General features: G+C 32.9%; 2 protein-coding genes across 9 annotated transcripts; both read left to right on the top strand.

Moving 5' to 3' along the window:
• Window positions 1-643: 643 nt before the first annotated feature.
• Window positions 644-4288, top strand: LOC114421394 (2-carboxy-1,4-naphthoquinone phytyltransferase, chloroplastic-like). 2 transcript variants are annotated; one of them, XM_028387290.1, is made up of 11 exons: window positions 644-893; window positions 983-1223; window positions 2040-2143; window positions 2523-2590; window positions 2712-2842; window positions 2936-3042; window positions 3119-3218; window positions 3295-3333; window positions 3425-3535; window positions 3668-3733; window positions 3814-4288. In XM_028387290.1, exons 1-11 carry the CDS (start codon window positions 805-807, stop codon window positions 3940-3942), a joined length of 1185 nt encoding a protein of 394 aa, XP_028243091.1. In that variant the 5' UTR covers window positions 644-804; the 3' UTR covers window positions 3943-4288. The 2 variants fall into 2 exon arrangements, with proteins under 2 accessions (XP_028243091.1, XP_028243090.1); XM_028387289.1 differs by having other exon boundaries at window positions 646-893; window positions 2523-2594; window positions 2704-2842.
• Window positions 3952-16817, top strand: LOC114421392 (LMBR1 domain-containing protein 2 homolog A-like). 7 transcript variants are annotated; one of them, XM_028387281.1, is made up of 16 exons: window positions 3953-4063; window positions 5153-5306; window positions 6371-6658; window positions 7023-7099; window positions 10261-10422; window positions 10622-10835; window positions 11265-11351; window positions 11435-11574; window positions 12115-12195; window positions 12531-12595; window positions 13003-13178; window positions 13772-13902; window positions 13997-14084; window positions 14655-14868; window positions 15420-15523; window positions 16043-16798. In XM_028387281.1, exons 3-16 carry the CDS (start codon window positions 6491-6493, stop codon window positions 16451-16453), a joined length of 2118 nt encoding a protein of 705 aa, XP_028243082.1. In that variant the 5' UTR covers window positions 3953-4063; window positions 5153-5306; window positions 6371-6490; the 3' UTR covers window positions 16454-16798. The 7 variants fall into 7 exon arrangements, with proteins under 7 accessions (XP_028243084.1, XP_028243082.1, XP_028243083.1 ...); XM_028387283.1 differs by lacking the exon at window positions 6371-6658 and having other exon boundaries at window positions 3952-4063; window positions 5218-5306; XM_028387282.1 differs by lacking the exon at window positions 6371-6658 and having other exon boundaries at window positions 5206-5306.
• Window positions 16818-17030: the final 213 nt, after the last annotated feature.

Below are 17030 nucleotides of genomic sequence, written 5' to 3'. Positions count from 1 at the left end.
TATATTTGAGGAAAAAATGCAATAAAAAATTGTTTCACTCTTAATAACGAGGAATCTAAATTATTATACAAGGACAGGTGATTCTTCCTAAGGCTATATTTATAAAATTTCATCAAAGTTGTGAAATAATATTTTTATCTGATTATAGTTTCTGTTTCGTAAATTCGCTTTAAATTGAGGAGTTTACAGAAAATAAAAATTGTTCAAACAAATCATTGCTCCACCCACCGTGTTTTATTTGACATTTTAGTAAAAAAAAAAATATCATTTTGATTATTATTTTACAATATCAGTAATGTATTAAATAGTTTTTATTATATCCTTAACCATTTACTATAAAGTATTTTTTTAAAAAAAAGTATGAACGAAAAAGTCTAATAATATAAAAAATTATATAACAATTTTATAAAATTTAAAATATTAAATTATTTATCCCATTTCTTTATCAAAATCTGAAACAACACAAAAAAGAAGAAGAAGAAGAGATTAGTACTACTGCTATTTTCCTTAATTAATGCCTTTATTTTTTCCTTTTGTCGGCACCTTACCAAAAAAGAGTATGGCCATACGAAGTAATCTAAGATGGCAGCATTCTAGTGGTCCATGAAGGGATAACAATTTGCAAAGAGATAGATAGGATTCCTCAAAAGGAAAGATTCAGAAAAAAGTGTTACCCACTTTCATCTTCAGTTATCTATCACTTAAGATTGCATTTCTCAAAGTCTAGTTACTCATCACAGTAATCATTTGCCTCTTTCTGAGAGACACAACATAGATATGATAATAAGTAACACACTTATCTAAATGGCTGCCACGTGCTGTAGCTTCACTCAATCTTCTTCTGGTTTCAGGAAACTCCATGAGAACATTCAGCTGCAGAGCTACTTCACAAGGCAAGTAGTTCCCTCTTCTCTGTGTTGATTAGAGAATTGTTTCTGTAATAACTACTGTGTTGAAGAGAATGTGTTGGTTGGTTTTTCAGGTACCAGCAAAGATCAACTTGCAGTGTTGAAAATATCTTCCATAGGGACTATGGAGGAAGGTTTTTACAAGTTGAAGGATGGCATCAACATCAGTATTTGTTATGTGCAAGAGGAGTTGAGTTGTCCCCTTCTGCCAATGAAGAAGTTGGAGAGGAGACTGAGGAGGATATCTCAAAGGAAACGTTGATTTGGAGAGCCATCAAGTTGCCAATTTACTCTGTTGCATTTGTTCCTCTCACTGTGAGAATCTGAACTTTTTATGTTGAGCATGAGTAGGTAGCTACTTGCTAGGTTTCTGCGATGCATTAGTATGATGAGATAAGATGTCACACTGTGTGTACACTAAATAATATTGTGTGCAGTGTTCAAAGACTTCTTCTTGGTAAGCCCATTAGATGCCATAACAATGCGGTGGAGTCCATAGGAACTAACAATGTGTGCAGTGTTCTTGTGTATGCGAATTATGCAGTAAATCATTATTTCTCAAATCAATAATATATCAGCTCAAATCTCATTTATATTGTCCCACGTAGTTAGTGCTTAGTCATTTTTTTTTTCCTCTAGTAACATAGTAACTTGAAGAGGGCAAGCCTTGGCATGAATATAAGGTTGTAGCCTTGTGACCTGGAGGTTATAGGTTCTAACTTTGTAAGCTGACTCTCTGCTTGTGGGGGAATACTTTGCACCTAGGTGGGGATAAGGTAGGAAGCTCTGTCCACTCGGTTACCCTATTTTAGCATAGTAACCTTAGCTTTTTTTATTACCTCTGGAAGAAGGCTAACATTAGTTATATAGACAGAAGGCTCTATATTTTGAAGCATATTAAGTTTCTAGAGAAGATTTTTCTCTAGTGGCCATGCCTCCTTTTCCTGTCTTACTATCGAACTCATTTCCATAGCTTATAATATTTGAATTAGAACTTATCGTATTTTTTCATTGGAAATCCATGTCATTTTAGCAATGCACCAATCTTACAGTTTTGTTTCATATCATTATCCTACATGTGTGAGATTGTGTGAGAGCATCTCTAATTTATTTCTTGGTTTCCATGGATAGGTAGGCAGTGCAGCAGTTTATTTTCAGACAGGGATCTTCTCAGCTAGATGTTATTTTGTTCTCCTGGCTTCTTCAGTTCTTGCTATTACCTGGCTCAATTTAAGGTAGGCTTCAATACTGTTTGAGGCATGGAGTGAGTGAATATAAAATAGAAGTAAATGATTGTTCAACAGAAAGAAATCTCACTATTAATAAATATTTTTGTAACTATATAATAAAAACAGATTCCAGTGATGGGAAAGCTTTCAATGACCTCAAAATGATATATAACTTGTTAATTTGCTAGCTATTGTTTTCATTTCTGTGATCAACAATATTAATCCATCTAAGGAAAAAGATGCAATCTCTCAAGTGAATGCATTACCAATTTTACTCCACCTCCCTCTTCATTCCTCTTATGCATCAGTTTTCTCAAACATTTCCCATATTCTTAAAAGGAATATACTATTTTTTTAAGTAATTTCTTGTGTGTGGCCATGACAGCAATGATGTTTATGATTTTGACACTGGAGTTGACAAGAACAAAAAGGAATCAGTTGTAAACCTGGCAGGTAGGTGAGTTTTTCTCAGACTTGTTTTTGGTGTTTTTATATTTTCTTTTGCTTTTGTATTTTATATAACAAAATAACTCGGCTTGTTTATTCCTTATGTTGAATTTGGAAAGCCGTAAAGGAACCTTCATTGCTGCCTACTTGTGCCTTGCTATTGGCTTCCTTGGGCTGACTTGGACTGCTGTTGTGGAAAGAAACATACGTTCAATATTGTTTCTTGTTTGTGCAATTATTTGTGGCTATATATATCAGGTACAAGTTTTTGCTGACATCATAATCATGTTGGAAAGTTATTCAGGAGTCATTAACTTGCAATTTTCTGTGCTTGGCCAATTGCTGTTGCAGTGTCCACCATTTCGGTTAAGCTACCAGGGGCTGGGAGAGCCCTTGTGCTTTGCAGCATTTGGGCCTTTTGCCACTTGTGCCTTTTATTTATTACATGGCAGTTCAAGGTTACCTCAGCTACCTAATTAGAATGTCTTATAATATTTGATTTTTCATGGTTTTGATATGGAATGATTTGGACAGTGTGATGAACCATTTCCCCTTAAGTGGAACGGTTCTTTCAGCATCAATTCTTGTTGGCTTCACAACATCTCTTATCTTGTTTTGCAGTCATTTCCATCAGGTATATTCATTTTTGAATTTTAATTTCCAATTTTTAGCAACTTTGATTAGGTGACATGTTTTTATTCACAACACAGGTGGAAGGAGACAAGGAGGTTGGGAAAATGTCACCTTTGGTACCTGCACTTTCTTTAAATTGAACTTTTTTCTAATCCATGTTAATGATGTGAATCTACCTATGTTACTTATTTTCCATTTCTCTTTCAGGTTAGACTTGGCACTAAAAAAGGTGCAGAGGTAGTGAAAGGGGCAGTCTTTATGCTCTATGCTCTTTTGGTTGCTTTTGGTCTAATCAAGGCACTTCCTCTCACTTGTATAGTATGTACTTCTAAACTCAACCAATTTTTTGCATCTCATTTTTTATTTTTTTCCCTTCTTTAAAGGTGTAGCTGTTATTTTGGACCATGTGCTTATGATTTATTCTTTTGGTTATGAATATGATTGTGCTAGTTCCTTTGTGCATTGACCTTGCCGATGGGAAACCTGGTAGTTAGATTTGTCGAAGACAATTACAAGGCAAGTGAATTTTTCTTCTAGACTTGTCTGTTGGTGTATTTCTTATAGTTTGCTATTAAACCTAAGTTGTATTCTCACAGAACAAAAATAAGATTTTCATGGCTAAGTACTTCTGTGTGAGGCTTCATGCATTGTTTGGAGTTGCACTGGCTTTAGGACTAGTGCTGGCTAGAAATACAAAATTTACATCATGGCCAATATTGAGTTGAAGATTGGCTGGTCGAAAGAGGAAGTAATGTAGTGCACTAAGGGTAAGCTTGAAAGAAACTGCATGACACTGAAACCAATCAAGAGTTGTGTGCAGCAAGCTTACCTCATCAATCTGAACAGGTCAGGAGATGGTTCCACTATCTAGGCGCCTCATTTTAACTTACACCAATAAACCGTAGTTGATTAGCAGCACGAAAACATTTGCTGCAAAGAATTTTTTGTGAAATCAGACCACATGTGTTGATTCTTTTATTTTTGCCATGAAAATTGGATTTACCATATTTGGTGTAAGTTTTTTAATGAAAATATATGGCAGCTATCCTTGGAAGGAGTTAAAGAGCGAAATGTTTTTATCTTAATTAATTAATGTAAATTGCAAAATAAAAATTCTCAAATGTATATGCTTCTCCTATAAGGTAAGCATTATAAAAAGTTAGAAGGAGAAAATAACTAATTCTGTCATATTCAAATTTTATCTCACATTCCAAACTTTTTTTTTTTTACAATGATGAGCTTGAGTAAACTTTTATATGATATATATTTACGTTCATTCACATGCACAAGTATGTAATTAAGATGTTTCAATTGTAAATTCAAATACTTGAAAATTTTTCTCATATCACACATTTTAGGGTATGTTGTCCACTGGTTGAAAAAGTAAAAAAAAATTATAAATATTTGTGGCTTTGAACAAAGAAACAAAGGATTATATATGAAAAAAACATGTGAATTGACATAATTTTTTTTTTATGAAATCTCAAGGATTTGGAAGAGATTATTTAATATATATTTTTTACTAAAAAGTCTCATAAAATTATCTTAAAAAAGAATCTATCGAAATTGTATACTTTTGAATACGAGGATACTTTTTGTAAGTCGTAAAGAATTTTAATTGAATACCAACAAATTATATTGAATTCTTTAACAAATTCTAATAATCTTAATTGAATATCACAAGACTTATTTTTATTATTTAAAAATCTTAATTGAATGCCTAAAAAAATATTTTAAAATATTTTAAAATCTTAATTAAATACACCGTAAGATTCCAATATCATGAATATTTTATGTGGTTATGCACGGTGCACCTGATTTATCCATTTAATAAAATTAATATATCACGGTATGTTTTTTTTTTTTTTTACTGATTTATGCATATGCACATATGCACCTGATTTATCCATTTAATTTTTTTATTACATATACCAGTTGGTTACTATTCTAAGTCTTCATGCAAATTCATTCTGATTCGAGAATTCCAGTTCCTCTAATAGTGATGAAGAAGTGAAGATTGTTGTGAAAGTGATGAAGCAGAGTGTTCTCAGTTATGCAGAACGTGGAAACAGTTAATTGTACCAGCAAGGTAATCGATGACGATGATGATCTGTTTTGAGATTAAATATGCAAAATGAAATGTTTAACAACTTACAGTTTAAGAAGATGGGAATCGGAAATTATTATACATTTTTCAGTTATAACTTATAAGTCATCAATTCCGTATCAGTTCCAATGAAAATACTCACTTTGTTAAAAACTCTCAAAGATTTGTTATTTTCGTCAGAGACGGATCCCAAGTACATTGCAACTTCTTTAAATTTAATTATTACATATATTTATTGACTTCTGATTAAAATATAATTTAGAATCCCTTCAAAAAAAAAAAAATAGAATTAGATCCTCTCCTAGATATGGTCATGTTAGAGAAAAAGACACGAAAATAATTAGCGAGTCTCGTGACTAATTATGAGTTTGGTAAAAATTGGGCTAAAAATAAAATACATTTTTGTTCCTCATCTTCTTTTTAAATAAGTTTTACTTTAATCCCTTAAATTTAAAGTTTCATTTTAATTTTTTGAAGTCCCTTGTTATATTAAATGGGTATTTCTGTCATTTCAGTATATTGTGTTAAATTTGATTAACATATGATTAAAATCGAACCCAAATTCTTCCACTGACTAAATATTTTTCACTTATAAACACTGCAATCTTGCATAATTGTGTTAACTTTTTTTATTTATATATTGTTTGATGTCAATTTAATGATAAATTAATATAATGGTCAATTTAATTTAACAAAAACACTTTAAATACCACAATATAACTTGTTAAACTTAAGTAATCAAACTGAAATTAAAAAAAAAAAGATGAAGTGATAAAAAAAAGATATTTTAACCTAAAATTTGTGAATTTATCTTTGGTGAGAGATCCAAATCCATTAAAATAAAAGATATGTATTATTCTGCGAGACCCCGCATATATGATTTACAAATGAGATGACACATGGGTGAACTAGCATGCTAAATAAGGTAGTGAAGAGCAAAAAAGGGGTCCTCTTGACCGGTTCTCCTTGTTCTTCAAGTTATTTGCTAACAAAAACTCTTTTCTCAGACGTCCTCTGATTTCCCGTTTCTGTGTAATATTATTCAGATTGGAAAAGGAGAAACGCAGGAAGAGAAAAATATTGTACATTATACATGTAAAGAAAGGGACATGCACATATATATATAACGTGAAACATAAGGAAGTGTAACATATATAAGCATAAAAATGTGGGTGTTCTATATGTTCTCATTGCCCGTGGCCGTTGGCATGGTGATTGTTACATTGAAATATTTCTCTGGACCTGATGTACCCAAATATGTGTTCTTCACCGTTGCATACACATGGTTCTGCTCCCTCTCCATCATCATCCTCGTCCCTGCTGATATATGGACGGTATTATATGCTTATTCGTCAATGTGCACATGCATATATGCACATACATATTTCAGATTTTCTCTGTGGGTTTGTTGTAGAAAATTAAACGGGGTCTATCAGTCACATTGCAGTTGAACTGCATTGGTTTGAATAAAATGTTGTATTTTTGTTATGTATAGGATTTTGTAGTTTCTTTCATATGACATGAGACAAGAAATAGAATTAAGCATTCATGATATAATGATTTTCCAGTTGAGTATGTTTTATTCTTAAGAGAAGTAATCATTAAAGAAATAGAATAAAGTTAGAGTTTATTTCTTTCATTACCATCTATTTTGTTTTTTGGTATTTGATTCATTGCAACCTTTCCCTTCATTGATAGTCACTAAATGATGATGAAAATGAAGCAATTTCCTTCTTGTGGAGTTTGACATATTGGAGTACCTTCTTACTTACATGGTAAGCTGCTTCCCTTTTATAAAGCTCTCAATAATATTGTCCTCGACTAACTTGACCAATTCCTCCGAAATTTAAAAGCTCTGTTATGTTTATATGTGCTTCCATGAAATTTTCTGCACAAACTCAAATTGATTTTAAGCTACCCCTAGTCTCCTTGTTATTCGTAACAAGTTAAATGTACAAATACACTCACACATAGAAAGAAAGCAGCAGCAGCAGCTAGAAGACTGAGAATGTAGAATATTTCCATTACTTTTATAATTGACTTTATTTTGATTTTTTCACAAGTTATCCTAATGATGAAGCTGTGTACGATATTATATTGATGTGATCTTATATTCACTTCCCTTTTAAAGGATTTTATGACAGAATAATTATGTTATGTATTTCATGCTTTGTTAAGGCATAAATATATATAAGAGAGTTACACTAAATCTACTAAGATTGAACTATACAAATTGATTTTCTAAATAAAATTCCTAAGATTACGTCTAGACTAAAAACAAATTGATTTACATGATGACAACAAAAGGGTGAACTGAGTGGGACCAAGAGCCTTAGTAAAAATATCAGCTAATTGTGCATGTGTAGGAACATAAGTATGTGCAATATTGTGAGTGAGATACTCGTGAATGAAGTGGCAATCCACTTCAATGTGCTTGGTGCGCTCGTGAAAAATTGGGTTCTTGACAATATGAAGCGCTGCTTGACTGGCACAATGAAGTCACATAGGTTGAGAACGAGAGATACCAAGACTATGGACAAGACCTTTTAACCATTTCAATTCTCTTGTTACAGCTGTCATGGATCGATACTCAGCCTCAGCAGAGGAGTGAAATATTATTTGTTGTTTCTTAATTTTCCATGAAATTGGAGAAGATCCAAGTAGAACAAACCATTCGGTAAGGGACCGACGAGTTAAAGGACATCCAGCCCAATCAGAGTCACACCAACTAGATAGTTGCAAGTCACAATCTTTACGCAACAAAACACTCTGTCCTGGATTCCCTTTCAGGTATCGAACAACATGGATAGCAGCCTCCCAATGGGCCTCTTTAGGTGCCTACATAAATTGGGACATCACATGCACACAGTATGAAAGCTTGGATCTGATAAAATAGAGGTAAATGAGACAACCTACTAATCGCCTATAATGATCAGGATGAGGAAAAGACAAATCTGCTGCAAGTGCCAGACGATGATTCTATTCAATTGGCACATTTGATGGCTTCGCTCCCAAAAGTCCAACTTAAACTATAATGTCCAAAGCATAGTTGTGTTGACAAAGAAAGATACTCGCGGAAGATTGCGCCACTTCAACACCCAAGAAATATTTGAGGATCCCCAAGTCTTTCATGTGAAAGCAATTGTGTAAATAGGCTTTAAATTCGGTGATAGATTTATGATTATCTCCCGAAATGATTAGATCATCAACATACACTAACACTGCAATATGTACCCCCGGTCTTTACCAGACGAAAAGAGAATAATTATACAGAGATTGCCCAAATCCGTAGTGTTTTAGTGTAGTGGACAGCTTGGCAAACCAACAATGAGGCGCCTGTTTGAGTCCATATAAGGACTTGTTGAGTTTACACACCATGTCATATTGTTGAGGAAGAAAGTCAGGAGGCGGCTTCATGTACACAACCTCCTCAAGGTCCCCGTGTAAAAATGCATTATGCACATCCATTTGATGTAATTCCCAAGCTTGTGTGGCTACTACGGCTAACACTGTGCTGACCGTTACCATTTTTACAACGGGTGCAAAAGTCTCTATGTAATCGATCCCTTCCTTTTGATGATTGCAAAGAATTACTAACCGTGCTTTGAACCGTTCTACACTTCCATCAATTTTATGCTTTATTTTGTACACCCACTTGCAGCCAAGTGCTTTCTTTCCTGGAGGCAATTGTGTGATTGTCCAACTTCCATTGGTCTTAAAGGCATGTATCTTACTTTTCATTGCATCTCTCCATCGATTGTCTTTCTCCGCGTCAGTATAAGTGACAGACTCCTTTTCCTATGAAATGGATGCAAGAAAAGCACGATGTGTAAGAGAAAAATGATCATAATTCACATAATTAGTTATGGGATAGGACGCACCTGAGTCTGCCTTTGGAGATGGTGAACAGTTGGATGGGCTCAATCTTTTGGTGGTATTTGTCACATAATCTTGCAATCGAGTAGAAGGTTGTTTGGTTCTATATCCTCTACCCAATAATAGCTCGGTTGGTGATATAGATGGAAGCACTGTATCTTGTGTGTCCATATTTTGGAGAGTAACACCTTGTTCATCGAACCCCACATTTGGCTCACCCCTTTTATCATCCATTGTCATATCACCACTTTCTTAAGTACCTCTTATGTGATCTGTTTCTTCTATACCATCAGTCACATCACCAACAATTTTTTCACAACTCTAATTTTTAGGAGGAACATTTTCTTTGGTAGTAACATCAATAGAAAAAGGATACTTGGTCTCAACGAATTCGACATCTCGAGAGACAAAAATCTCTTTTGTTTCTAAGTCAAATAGCTTCCACCCTTTCTTGCCATATGAGTAGCCAATAAACACACACTTTCTTACTCCTACTTGCAAATTTATCACCATTCCTTCTTTGATTATGAGCGTAACATAAGGAGCCAAATATTCTCCACAGGTTGCTACCCATATAGCATCTCATATGGAGTTTTCCCATTCAAAACCGTGAAAGTGAAAGGAGTTCGGTTGATCAAATATGGTTTAGTTAAAATACATTCTCCCACAACTTAATAGAAAGATTACCTTGAAATCGCAGTGACAAAATAATTTTGTTTTGTATTTCATGCTTTGCTAAGGCATAAATATATATAAAAGAGTTATAGCAAAATCTCTTAAGATTAAGCTATACAGATTGATTCTCCAAATAAAACTCCTAAGATTACGCCTAGATTAAAAATAAATTGATTTACATGGTCACAAACTAATAATACGAGATAATATAATAATTGCACATAATTCCACACAGATTCTGTTATCTCCTATTATCTCATCATGATATTATTAACTTTACTTATCATGTATCTTTTGTGGGAATCAATTAGGATGTTTATGACAGCTAGCTAGGTGAATAGTAATACAAACTCATAGTTTTGTATTAAATTATTTCTCTAAACAGGGCTGTGGTTCCCACTATTCAGGGTTATGAAGATGCTGGAGACTTCACAGTGAAAGCAAGATTGAGGACCAGCTTACATGGAAACCTTGTTTTCTATCTGTGTCTCGGTTCTGTAGCACTCTTTGGATTGATATTACTAATTTCTTTGCACAAAAATTATTGGTCTGCTTCTTTCTTTTAGATTTCTATTATCTTTCATTTATTTACTTAAACCATTGAATGTGATTCCTTCTTTTTGTTATCGGCAAATTGATTTTACAGTTACTTTTATTGCTAACTTCCAAACTTTAGTACCCTGCCAAACTTTTAAATCATTGCAAGTTAAACCACTAAATCTAACTTTATGCTAAATAATTTGCAGGAGTGGTAATGTTACCGGTTTTGCCATGGCTTGCTCTAATACATTTGGACTGGTTACCGGTGCATTTCTACTTGGATTTGGTTTGAGTGAAATTCCAAAAGGCATTTGGTTAAGTGCAGATTGGAACATTGAGCAAAAAGTTCTTTCACATAAAGTTGCAAAAATGGCTGTCAAATTAGATGATGCTCATCATGATTTTTCAAATGCTATTGTTGTAAGCTATTCATATCTTTAGTCTATGATGATCTTCTAACAATTGAATTTGCGTTTTGTGTAAAGTCTTCTGAGTATGTATTTAGTTTCTCTTGACCTGGAAGTGGGATGGTTGTCATGTATGGTTGAGTATTGTGCCCTGCAATATTAATCATAATTTTTGTTGTGAATCAAATTTCAATTTTGTGCAGGAATATAATAAAACTGTAGAAAAATTCCGTCGTTCTTTCATCTTGATGAATAACATTCACTTTTCTTATATTCTACTGGGTATCCCATCCATGTACTGAGATTTATTGCGAAATTTGGTGTACATATATAATATATTAATGGGTCATATTAAATCTGCATTGCAATGATAAAAAGAAATGCTTTCTTTTTTATCCTTTATTCTTTGCAGATATGATTTTTCATGGTGTGCCATTGTCAGATCACCCAGGCAACATCGAAGCAAATGTCCAAGCGGGATTCTTTGAGACCCTACATGAATATAATTGACAAAATGTTGCTTCAGATGGTAAAGTCTTTTAAGTGTATACATGAAGGAATTTTGATTCTAAATGTTCTATTGATACATGTTCATATAACTGGTTTTTCCAGTTGAAGGAAGACCCCTCCTTCAAACCACAGGGTGGAAGACTAGGAGAAAGTGACATGGATTATGATACAGATGATAAATCTATGGCAGCACTAAGACGTCGTCTTAAGAGAGCTCGTGAACAGTACTATCGATATAGAAGGTACACACTAATTTGCTTAGTATAAAAGTTGCTCCAGGGTTCTGAAATTCTAATTATGTAGATTCATCAAAATCATGGATTCCTTTGGTGATTAGCTTCTGCCTGGTGGGCTGTATGCAAGACTATAGTAGAAGTAATTTTGTTCCTTTAATAAAATCCTTTGCCTCATTGAAATAGCTTAAAGCTGCATGACATTTTGATAATTAAATGCAATATGGTTGGGAAAATATTGGTAAACGAGTTAGCCTTTTGTATATGTATGTGCCTATAGTGTGTGTGTGTGTACATTGGGAAACCCACAAATTTTATGCAGCAAATTGATTATTTTCTTTCTTTTTCTGCCCTTATGCTATACAGATTACACCCTTCAGTTTATGTGATAGATTCCCATGCTACTCTACAAGAAAAGAATGTGATGTCTTCATTTTTGACATGCTATTTGTCACAACATGCCATAATACTTCACTGAACTACTCTTGCTTAGTTGTTTTCAGTATATACGTATTCTCTTCAAGTCTTAAATAAATTAATCTTTTGCAGTGAATATACAAAATTTGTCGTAGAAGCCCTTGAGCTGGAGGATACCATAAAGAATTATGACCGACGTGATGCTACAGGATGGTTTGTCTTAACCTTCACTTTATCTCATTATTGAGTCTATTATTTCATCTTTTGATAGTGAACAAACTATGTCAATAGTAAGCAACTATACAGAGCTTATATGATTTCAATAGTTTATTCTTCAATTCACTTAAGAAACCATGGTTCTTCTAGGCTTCTAGCCAACAAACTTGAAAGTGACAAGAGGGAGAGAATGTGCTATTTATTTTGGGATATATTCTTGGCTTAAGATACTGATTAGACTCTACCTTTCAGCCGCACTCATGTTTTATATTCATCAAGTAATATGCAGTAGCTCTATATTTAAACGTATTTAATATTTTCCATTCTTACAGGAAATATTTTTCATGCTTGAGGCCTGAACGCATAGGCAAAGTAGGTGCGCTTTTGGATACAATAGGTACTTACTACTAATTAAATTTATGTGCTCTTTCTCCTATTTTGCTGGTAAATGTTTTCTCAATGGAAGAAAAAGTATAATGTCACCCTAAAGACTATCAACCTATAACTTAAAGTTGACTTAACAATGGCCTTATGCATTTATGCTATTAAAACTGATTTCTTTACATGTAGCATGTTAGAAATTAAATCTCTGCCCCCAACGATAACAGCTATCTAGATGAGAACACTTAACTAGTAATCTGTGTGTGATACTATCATACATCATCTCCATAAATATTCATCACTAGGAAGTCATTTTCTTTTATTTTACAAAAGTAATAGCCATTGTCTCTTCAAAAAAAATTATTATTAGGTACTTAGTACTATATAAAACAATTATATCTTACAGAATTGTTAATTTATCAGAGTTTCTATGGCGATGTATATTATGGAAACAGCTTGAGAAATCATTGGCTGTTATATTGGGCTGCATGTCATTTGCAATTCTATTAGCAGAGGCTACCATACTCACCAGTGGAGTTGATTTATCCCTTTTCTCTATCCTAGTACATGCTGGAGGGCAGCAAGAGGTGCTTGTACAGGTAATCTTTGAATACTTGTTCCAATATATTTTTCTTTGGAATAAATTAATTTTTCTCTTTCTTATTTTTTTTTTCTGTTATGGCTATATTTTTTTCCCTAAATCTCAACCAAGATTGATTTGCTTAGTAATTAACACCATAAGTTAAGGATTGACCTTAAATTTAATACATGACAATTAACACCGTCAACAAACTTCATATAAGTGATGCTATTAGGTAACAGAAAAATTGATGTGGAAAAGAGTGGAATGGATTAATTAACTTCAATTGTTTTTGTCCAAGGTAAAAGTCATATCTGATGCCAATAAAACCTAAACTAAAGTAGGTTAGAGATTTTCTGCTTCCCCTGGATTTTTTAGTTCAAATTAATGATATTGATTGCAGAAGAAAAATTATTATTGTTTTATAAGCATGTTTACTAGTAATTTGCTTGAATAGAAGATAGGAAGGGTAACTTTTCATGTGAGAAAGAAGAAAGATTCCTAAAAAATCATAGTTTAGACATCTAACTGCAACTTATGTTGACTCTTACATGAAATTAATATTTTTCTTTGTTCATATTCTTAACAAATGCCTGTTGAATTTTTTTCCAGTTGGCTGCTTTCATCCCCTTAATGTATATGTGTATCTGTACATATTATTCCTTGTTTAAAATGGGAATGATGATGTTTTACTCACTGACACCAAAACAAACAAGCTCAGTAAGCCTGCTTATGATATGCTCGTAAGTAACTTTGATTACATTTTTGGTCATTTGTGTGAAGTATATAATTTTTCTAAATTATTTTCCTTTGTATCTCACTTTTTTTTTTGTGTAGGATGATTGCAAGATATGCAGCACCCATTTCATACAACTTTCTCAATCTCATTAATCTTGGTGGGGGTAGAAAAACAATTTTTGAACAAGTATTTTACTATTCACTTCTGGTGCTTAATTTGTTGTTCTAAAATTATCATGTTGTTATTAATAACAGGTGTTCATATGTAGCATGTATGAATATTCTTATTACATGATTTAATGTGACTGATGCACTTTGAGTTTAGTTACCATTATCCTAAGGAAGTTTAAGGGCTGATATTAAGGATACAAAAGTAGAAAGACTTTATTGGATAAAAAATGAAAATAAATGGCTTTTGCATTTTAAATTAATAAATGTTTTCTGTTCCAATAAAAACTTACAAACTTTTCTATTCTTAACATTAGCCCTTAAGGCTGATACTAACAAAGCCATCATTCTTATGTAAAAGGTTTCTTTAAAATGAGTTGGTCTCAAGATTGAGCAAGTGTTCTCCATACCTTCAAATTTACCAAGATCATAATACACTAATTGTGGGTGGATATGCTTGCTAACTTAAAAAATCCTTAAGCTACTTATAAAACCTTTTATTTACTTCTAAAAAAAACCTTGTTTCTTAAGTATAGGTATTAATTGTCTAATCATTTATTCAGTTGTAATAACTCAAACTTTTGTGCAGAAAATGGGAAAGATCAATGACGCTGTTCCCTTTTTTGGAAAAGGATTCAACAAAATTTACCCCCTCATCATGGTTGTATACACTTCACTAATAGCAAGCAATATTTTTAACCGGGTCATCAAGTATTGTGGGAATTGGAAAATATTCAAGTTCAATGATGATGCAGAAGATATGGATGGATTTGACCCATCCGGAGTAATAATATTGCAGAGAGGTGAGTTCAAACCTTTTTAGTTACTATATTTGATTTCCCATTTTTTTGGCATAAAATAATTTAGATTGTATTATGTAGTAGTAACAGGTTTAAACACCTCTTTTAGATAGAAAAGAAAGAAAATTATAGAAAAGTAAAATGGGAAAAATCACAAAAATGATAAAATGAAGGTTAGATAACAAAACCTTAAGATTAATTAGAGAAGGCCTTCCATCATTCTGTGGAATATATCTTCTTAGAAAAAGGATATTCAGTAGTTAAAGAAAACCATAATGAACAATTTTGTTCAAAATAAAGTAATTGATTAGTTCTTTCAAACAAATTATGGCATTCTTTTTTAGTTATAATCACTAAATGATATTAAAAGACAAACTAAATGATATCAAATGTAGAGTAGAACACATCTCTGTAAAACTAGGCTTCCTCCTTCTACGTACAACTTTGGATAACCATATAGTCACCTGCTATTTAAGAATCATAACATCCTAGTATTTTGGGGAGTATTTCTCCTTTACATCAGAACTTATATCTTAATTACTCTATCTCCTCAGAACGTTCTCTTCTCCAACAAGGGCACAAAGTTGGTGAACTTGTTTTTCCTTTGGCAAGGAGTTTCAGTGTGACTATGGATGTCGAGTCCAACAGCAAGGCCATGGTATGCATCTAAAACCACAATGCATTGATCATTTTTCTTCTTAAAATCTTTGGAAGTGTGCCAATTTTAAAACTTCAAATACTCTGCTTATATGTCTCACTAAAATTTTCATTTTATTATGGGTAAACTATGTTTTTAGTCCATCTACTTTCGATAAAAATTGGTATTAATTCTTGTACTTTAATTTTGATCAATTTGATTCCTGAACTTTAGAAAAACAATGATTTTTGCCCCTCATCAGAGATAAAATTGATTCAACTTTTTGGCTTAAAGTTTGAGGACTAAAACCAAGTTTCACCAAAAGTACAGAGACTAAAAACATATTTTATTCTTCTTTATTTATATTGGTTACTCTTTTTTTTTTTTTTTTGTGCAAGTTGAGATGACTTGCAGCACTGAACCAAGAAAGCTAATAAAAAATCTGAGCAAAGATTTGTAGAAGCAGCCTCAAACTATCTCAAAGTTAGTCTTGTGTTACTAACTGCAACTCCTCCTCCCCTCCCTCTATTTCTTCTTCAGGCTCTGAATGAGAGTGCCACTACCAACATAGTGGAAGAGAAAAATGAAGGCACTCAGAAAGACATGAGCAGAAAAATTGGCAGCAAAAAGTATGCAGCCTTAAGGACAAACTTCAATGAAGAGGTGTCTAGTAAAGATTTGACCCAGGAAAGAGTTTCTTCCTCCTTGACAAGTGATGCTAATGATTCTCAGAACACAAGTTCAGCTCCATCATCTGCATTGGCCTCAAAATGGGAATCAATGATGCATGGATTTAAAAGTTTGAGATCTAACATTGACTCCAAGGGATTCCTCCCTCTTTCTAATGCTCAAGGGTCAACTCTAAACTCAAAATCTTCATCTGAATCCCTTGATGACATATTTGAGAGATTGAAACGTCCTCCTTCAGAATATAGAGATTCTGGTGACTGATATGGTCATGAAGTGGACTTTAAGGAAATGTCATTTGCAAGATAAATTGTATATATGTTCTTTTATAGGGAGAATTAATAAGCAAGTTTCCACATCTGAAAGAAGTTTGCTCTGAGGATAGATTTTTGTTGAACTACATGAACAGATCTTATATTGAGATGATCATCAAGAGACATTTGGTATTTGTTGGTTCTGCAAAACAAAAATGCGTAGAATGTGGAGACATAGTTTGAAGAAATGCTATAGGAATACTCATAGCATGTGTAATAGTAACTCTATTTAAGCAGTCATTCTGCTTGTAAATTTTGTTTATTACGAAAAAAAAAAAAACTACTATTTGATATACAACATTTTGTAAAACTAAGACAATTTCTTATATTCTTGGTTGGTAAAATAAAATTAAGGGAAAGGAAGGTTGTCTCGTTCGTTAGTCAAAGCTGACCAATAATATGAATATGAAAGAGTAAACCATCAACACGTTCTATAAATTTGGCAAATGTTGAGACATTAGTAGACACCTAAAGAGAAAATCTAACCAAAAAAAAAACCTAAAGAGAGAAAGCAATAGAGAGAAGTA

This window comes from Glycine soja, chromosome 8, assembly GCF_004193775.1.
Source record: "Glycine soja cultivar W05 chromosome 8, ASM419377v2, whole genome shotgun sequence".
Classification (NCBI taxonomy): Eukaryota; Viridiplantae; Streptophyta; class Magnoliopsida; order Fabales; family Fabaceae; genus Glycine; species Glycine soja.
Note: the sequence above shows the minus strand (reverse complement) of the source record. Positions and strands in the feature narration are given on the sequence as shown.

What these genes read in the sequence shown, in the direction of transcription:
- LOC114421394 (XM_028387289.1), top strand. Translation starts at nt 805, where the DNA reads ATGGCTGCCACGTGCTGTAGCTTCACTCAATCTTCTTCTGGTTTCAGG. An exon ending in TTATTACATGGCAGTTCAAG is followed by an intron (nt 3,043 to 3,118) that starts GTTACCTCAGCT and finishes TGATTTGGACAG; the next exon opens with TGTGATGAACCATTTCCCCT. An exon ending in CACTTCCTCTCACTTGTATA is followed by an intron (nt 3,536 to 3,667) that starts GTATGTACTTCT and finishes TGATTGTGCTAG; the next exon opens with TTCCTTTGTGCATTGACCTT.
- LOC114421392 (XM_028387281.1), top strand. Translation starts at nt 6,491, where the DNA reads ATGTGGGTGTTCTATATGTTCTCATTGCCCGTGGCCGTTGGCATGGTG. An exon ending in AGTACCTTCTTACTTACATG is followed by an intron (nt 7,100 to 10,260) that starts GTAAGCTGCTTC and finishes TTCTCTAAACAG; the next exon opens with GGCTGTGGTTCCCACTATTC. An exon ending in AGCAAGAGGTGCTTGTACAG is followed by an intron (nt 13,179 to 13,771) that starts GTAATCTTTGAA and finishes ATTTTTTTCCAG; the next exon opens with TTGGCTGCTTTCATCCCCTT.